The 6,754-nt window shown below is 37.8% G+C and overlaps 1 protein-coding gene across 1 annotated transcript in view; it reads left to right on the top strand.

Moving 5' to 3' along the window:
- The first annotated feature begins 462 nt into the window (after positions 1-462).
- LOC122822019 (protein tweety homolog 2-like) overlaps positions 463-6,754 on the top strand; it is a 30,344-nt gene continuing 24,052 nt past the window's right edge. The window contains exons 1-2 of the mRNA XM_044100342.1: positions 463-1,042; positions 4,174-4,346. Of these exons, the coding sequence (XP_043956277.1) occupies positions 914-1,042; positions 4,174-4,346 (302 nt within the window). The 5' untranslated portion in view covers positions 463-913. The remainder of the gene's footprint in view (positions 1,043-4,173; positions 4,347-6,754) is intronic.

Raw genomic sequence — 6,754 nt, 5'->3', positions numbered from 1 at the left:
GAGTGGCTCAGAGAGTTAGGCCATGTGCCAAACCATATTTATGGATGTTTATTGTACCTTGCCACGATGTGACAAACGTGCCAACAGCACTGAGCTCAAAATTCCCTTTGCTTTCTCGAAAAGGCTTTTGGGCCAAATATAACTGCAAGTGAAGACAATGAGACTGAAAAAACAAAACAAAACAGAAGCTCATTAACATACTCATTACCGTTCACCTCATTGTCCACAAGAGGTCAGACATAAACAGCAGAAGTCATAAATAGCAGTAAGACTTATCTGTGCACGTTTCCCTGCAGACAAAAGTTTTCCGGGCCGGTCAGAGCAGAACGCTTCGTTTCTTTTTATATCTCGCTTTTAGACGAGTACAGTCGAGCTTCCCCAGTGCGAAGACACTTTTGAGAGATAAAGCAGGCCAGGCCAGGCACACAAGGCTTGATAAAGATGTGATTTTTTTTTTTTTTTAGCGCTTTAAATTTTCTTTAAATTGTGGCTGAAGTTCACTTTTCTTTTTTAAAGGGCAAGATGTTAGCAGGGTTGGTTTGCTATTTTCTTCCTGTTTTTTACGAGTGGAGTAAAGAGGTCTCGGCCACAGGACTGAAGTTGTTGTCACGCCTTCTGCGGACAAGGAGGCAGGTTCACACAACCCGCGATCTCGGGATGTAAATTTAGTGTTTATATTGTTGTTTTGCAGCCATGGGGTCAGCAATAGGATTCAGACATATTTATCTACACTTTTTAAAGTTGTAGCAAATAGAATGATTTCCTCCTAATTCTCTGCGTCAGCTTTTCAACAAACCCAGTTTTTCTTTTCTTTTTTTTCCTCCCCTTTTGTTCCCCAAACCAAGGGACATCTGAGTGTCCCAGAGAGAGAGACTTGTTTCACAGCTTTGTTGGATTGACTCTTCAAGCAGTAATGGCCATTGCCCGGCTTGATTATGTGGCTCCGTGGTGGACATACTGGCTGCACAATTTCCCACACTTCAATTTTGTTTTCCAGTCGGTCGACAACACTTTCAGACCGGAGGAAGCGAGCTATCAGCAGGTTGGTAACTGTACTTGTGCGTCGAAGCGCACGTATTTTATTGCTGAACACAGACTTTCATATGTAAATGTTGCATCCAGACAGCCTATATTTAGGTGGAGAGCGGTTTAAACTGCTGTGTTGAGAAATAAAGGACACTCTCACACACTTTCCATCTTTTCATCTACCCTCACTTGGATGTTTGTGTGTAGCGCCTTTAGATTTTTGGTCCTAATTTAAGGAAGTGGGAAATCATGCTGTACTGCCATTTTCACATGATAACTCATGACTTGTATTAGGAATGTTGGTTATGATGTGCTTCTGTACCCTTACGTCAAATATACTCAAATTTAAACGAATTAAAACATTTTAAAATGTATTTTTAACATTTAAAGCCACTCGGACTTCAAGTATCAGAAACTAATAGCTTTATTTCCACGGGAGAAATATGTTTAGTAGTCATGCATATCAGACTTACCATTTCATTTATAAAATGACATTTTCTTCCCCTAATCTATAATTACCATTCTGGATATCAGCAATAAATATTTATGTCAAGTTTTGTTTTATTATTTCTAAAATATAAACTTCTCTTTTTACTCAATTTTCATTTCCAACATCTGCTTTGGAGAATTCCACCCACCCCAAAAATTCATATCCAATCAGATGTGAAGTATTAAGATTGACATTTTAAACATAAATTGTACTGCAGAAAATAAAATAAATTGCTTTACACAATCCATCTGTTCCCTTGTTATGGGCCTGGTTCCTGTGGTTAAAATGGGCTCTGTAATGAAAAGAATATTGCAAAAGTCATGCTCAGTTGAAGTCAGTATTCCGCCTGAAATCCACAAAAAATATTTAGTAGTGTTCATCTGTTTTGTACTCCATTTGTTGCAATATCTCAGTACCTTAAGAATCAAAGCATACACATAGCACCTAAAATTAGACGCTGATTTGTTTCAAGAAGTATTGTTTTCTGCACCAATCAGTCATACACCTTCTTTTTTCAGGTATGAAAGTAACATTTCTTGTTTTATATAAGCTTCTGTTGCTTAAATCTGTGTTGCTTTAAGAAAATGTAGCACCTTCTCAATCTCTGTGAAACTAGTGTATCTCTCACAACTATAAGTTATCTTTGTGAAATGTACAAAAAATGTTGAGAAGAACATCACAAACATATAAATCAGTGGTTGTCTTTTGCGATTTAATTCAATTAAGATTACACACTTAAGCCAATTTTGTACTAACATCCTTTTGCCACCACAGATGATCAATATTTTCTGGTTAATGTCAGTTCAGTTGTTGTTCTTTAGTGTTTGTCTTCCTTCTCTCTCTCCGTCATGCATCTGTTCCCTTGTTATGGGCCTGGCATGCAGTGGAAATTGAAGTGTCAACATGTGTAATTACCAAACAATTGAGTGGAAAATTAGAGAAGCAAGTAGAGGCAGCATCGCTGTTATAAAGAGCCGGAACTGAGTTGTGGTGACAGAAAATCCAACCAGTTTGAACCTCTCATGGGCTCACTTCTGGCTCATCAACAGTGACCTCCACTAAACCATTAGCAAGTCAGTGGATTAGCAGCTTGGCCTTGATTGAAGTTAAGATGAGACCAGTTGTCCTCTAGTCATTGTTTGGGTTGGTTTAAGCTTGTGCATTTAAAAAAAAATCTGGGTTAAAATAGGGAAAAAGGTCTAAGCATTACATAAATTAAATCATGTTTTCAACAATGAGTCCACGTTTCCATTAAGTCTGGGAAATTTGGAAAATTAAGTACATGCAATACCTGGAAGAAAAAAAAAGCATTTCCAGATTTTATTCCCTCATCCATTGTCACAGTCTCGCGTCCTTCTTTTCCTCCCTCCTTCCTTCCATACATTTCCATAAGTTTGAGTTTGAATAACCATATAATTTTGACATAAATATATGCAGGAACCTGTTTTTGCGGTTTTGTTAGAATCCACCAACATTTTTTGTTAGAGTCTAAAACATATTACACTAATTTCAATTCAGCAGCAGTCCCAACTGAATCCGAATGTAATGATTAGTCAGAGATGAAGGTGTAAAATCATTTTGTCAGTCAGTCAGGCATCCACTTTGAACTTCTCAGCATTGATATTTGCAGAGCAAATTTTTTGCAAGTACAATTAGGGTCATGCTTTTGTCATGTCTTTGAACCTAATCGAGTGCTACAATAATATGAGTTTCAAGTCCTTAAATGATCCCAGTAATGAAATGTGTTTCGTGTGCATTATTCTATTATTTTTCAACAAAGGGGTTTTCAAGTGAATAATTTCCTGTTTTTTTTTTCTGCAACAGTGTCCCCCCCTGTGTGTTCAGCCTTCAAGCTTCAAATACTTTGCACATTCAGAAATCACAAGACACCAAGTCACATGACCCTTCCCTCCAACAGTCCTGATCATTTTTTTCTTCTCTCTCAGCCGCAGTCAGAGATTATTTTTAAGGTGTACTTTCCCTAAGACGACAAAGAGCTATGCTTTTTTTTTTCCTTCTTAATTTTCTGTGGTCAACAGTCAGCAGTAATAATGTTGATGACAAGCGTGATACGTTGGCTCTCTAACCCCAGTAACATCTTTGAACTTGACTGCTGTTGCTGTTGGGGGGTTGTTTTGACTCAATGAATCAACCACAAGGTCGATGGGGTGAGCACTTAGATAAAATTTGTTGACAAAGTTGATTCAGACTTTTAAAAAGCACATTACTGTCTCGTGTTGCGACAGGTGGAGGTGAGGCAGACGCAGCAGACCCAAGGTAGCGGTGAAAAAATGAGTTTAATGATGAGTATTCTCCAAAAAAAGTCCACAAACCCAGGCAGCATGACTGAGCGGAAGCCAGGGCTCAACGTCAGCAGCAACAGGCTATACGAAGGGACAGCAAGACAGACTGAAGCAAACGACACAAAACGACAAAGACCCGACAAAGACACAGAGACACAGGTGACATTAAATACACAGGAGGTAATCAGGGAACGAGACACACCTGGGAAACAATCAAGGGGAAGACAGGACAACAAGGAGACTCAGGGACACAGAAAAAAAACTAAAAATAAACACATAGAAAAACACAGATCCTGACAATAACAGCCATTATTTTCACTGATGGTATCCTGTTTGTTTTCTTACTTTTCTCAGTCTCTAATAGTTTTGGCTTGTGCTGGTGCCATCGGTCTCGCTCTGAGCCTCCTAACTCTGGCCGTGTACTTGGTGTGTCTGTTCTGCTGCCGTCGGAGCCTGGATGAAGAAACCAAGCGGCCCGACACCTGTTGTGTCACGTGGGTCGCAGTTATTACAGGTCTCATAATATGGTAAGTAAACTTATTTAAATAATCCTATTGGGTTTGGTCTTTTTCCGGAGCTGCACCAAGATGACGATGTCGGTCAATTAAATGACGCAGTCCCCAAATGAACCAGGTCATTATAGGTTTCGTCTGGATTTGCAGATCTAATTCTGAAATCTAATTCTCTTAAATCGTCATTGATGCCTGAGAACAAAAATCCAGTAAACAGTTGTAATAAAGTCTACAGTTTTCTTTGTTAAATTTAAAGCTTTTTGTAATGATCTTGGATGCAGTTGCTTCTTATTTCTTTGTATTTTCTGTTGTTTTAAACTCCTCGACCTCACAGAATGTGTTGCTCTGTTCACGTCGGTCCATGTGGATGGGGAGTGCTATTAGAGCAGCTAAGACTACTTGAAAATCTCACAGTGCTCAGCTTGTCATCTCCTGACAGGTGTGCCACCAAGCAGGATTAATGGCTTAGTTTTCTGTGCTACAAAAATCTTTCTTTTTTGGAGAAAGATCCCCTCTGTAAGAGCACAGTCTGCTCTGTATCAGTTTGTAACGGCACTTTTAGATAAAATGATGCATAAAACATTCCACAACCTTTATGCTGATTATGAATTTGTTTTGTTATAATCGTTCAGTGGAGAAATAGACTGAATTTTTTTATTTTTTTTAATGTTTTCTAACTGTACATCATTCATATCATAACTAGAACAATCATTAGGCACATTTAGCACCAAGAGAAACAAAAGGAGCTTGGCTAATTGTGCAAAAGTAACAGTGTGAGAAGCATTCCCTCAATATCCTACTGTTATGTGGCTTTTAGTTTGGTAGTTTTACCTAATATACAAATATTTAGTCTTAAAAGAAATTCCAAAACTATTTAAAACTATTTAAATAAGAGCAAATCTTACCTCCGCAAGTAGCACTCTCAGCCTCAAACTCAAAAATCATCTCCAAAGGTTGGTTTTCTCACATTTCACAACAAAAACACAAAAGTCAGGAGAATCACCTACAACTTACAGATAGAAGTAGTGAAAACTCACAAAGTAGTTTAGGATCGCAACTACCTTGACTGTTCGAGTCAACTTAATTTATTGTTCCTCTATGACACGCTTAGTTTTTTCAATTGAAAATAGTTTTTCATTCCAAAAACGTTAAGCTGTCTGTTTCACAGTGCAGACTTGAGTATTTTATATCCTCTAAAAGGTTTTCTTCCAGAATTGTCCCGTCTTTCATCCTGTCGTCCCTTTAACTTTGACGAGCTTCCCTGTACCTGCTGTAAAAGACCATTGTGACGCTTCCACCATCATGTTTTCCATTTAGGATGATGTGTGGAAAATAACGCGCAGCATTAGCTTTCGTTCGTGCATAGCCTTTTGTGTGTTAACCAGTAAGGTCAGAGTTGCTTGTGTCTGACCAGAATACCTCATTCCACATGTGTTCCCTACATGTGTTGTTTCCTGCAGAAAACAAGCATCTCTTTGAAAAATGACTTTATTCTTGGCAGTGTTCCATAAAACTGAGATTTATAGATGCATTACTAATGGTTTTCATCTGAACAGATCTCAGGTAACCTGTAGATCTTTGCGTCACGCCTAGAAATTGAGTGGCTGCATTTGCTGCTTCTCTGATTAATGTTCTTCTTCCCCAACTTGTCAGTTTAGGGTTTAAGAACTTTTCAGAACTTTCTCTCCGATTTGTTTGTTGTGTTCCTTATTTTTGATGATGCTGTTTGTTCACTAATGTTCCCTGACAAATCTATGTGTCCTTGTAAATCACTGTAAAAGTGAGTGAGTGAGCTTTATTTATTTAGCTGCTGTCACAGACATAGATAAAATTCAGAGCATAAAAATTGAACTCTTAATGAGTTAATTTATGACCTTTTGAGCAGGAAAAAGGATGGAAGGTTATATAAAGAAGACCTTCCATCCATTTTATGTAAAAGGACACCGAGTGCAATGATTGAAATAAGAAAGAAAGCTTGCAAACATTTTTGTTTTAACTGTTATTTCTGGATGGAGCATCAGGTTTTGTAGGACCATATAACACAAAGACAGCTCGCCTGTATTCATATCCCTTTATATTATATTATACACCTGCAATGTTACTTTGCATCAATAAAAATACTTATCTCAAAAAACTTTCAGATTTGTACAGCCAAGCTAAACTTGGATCACTGAAGTGGATGTCCATGATAGTGTTTCATCAAATATATTAACACAGACTTCTGAATAATACATCCTTAGCTATCTATTGTTCTCTGGGAACTAACTGCATAAAAATTGACTATGCTTTTACTAAGGGATTGTTTTTGCAATGACAAGCCGCAGGTCTATCGTTCAACAATACTAAAGAACCTATTTAGCAGAATTGTTATTAAATATGCCATCTTATTTTGGCATTATATAAGTTTAACTGGGTAAGATATT

This window comes from Gambusia affinis, linkage group LG19 (genome assembly GCF_019740435.1).
Source record: "Gambusia affinis linkage group LG19, SWU_Gaff_1.0, whole genome shotgun sequence".
Taxonomy (NCBI): domain Eukaryota; kingdom Metazoa; phylum Chordata; class Actinopteri; order Cyprinodontiformes; family Poeciliidae; genus Gambusia; species Gambusia affinis.
This window is presented reverse-complemented; position numbering and strand designations above follow the sequence as displayed.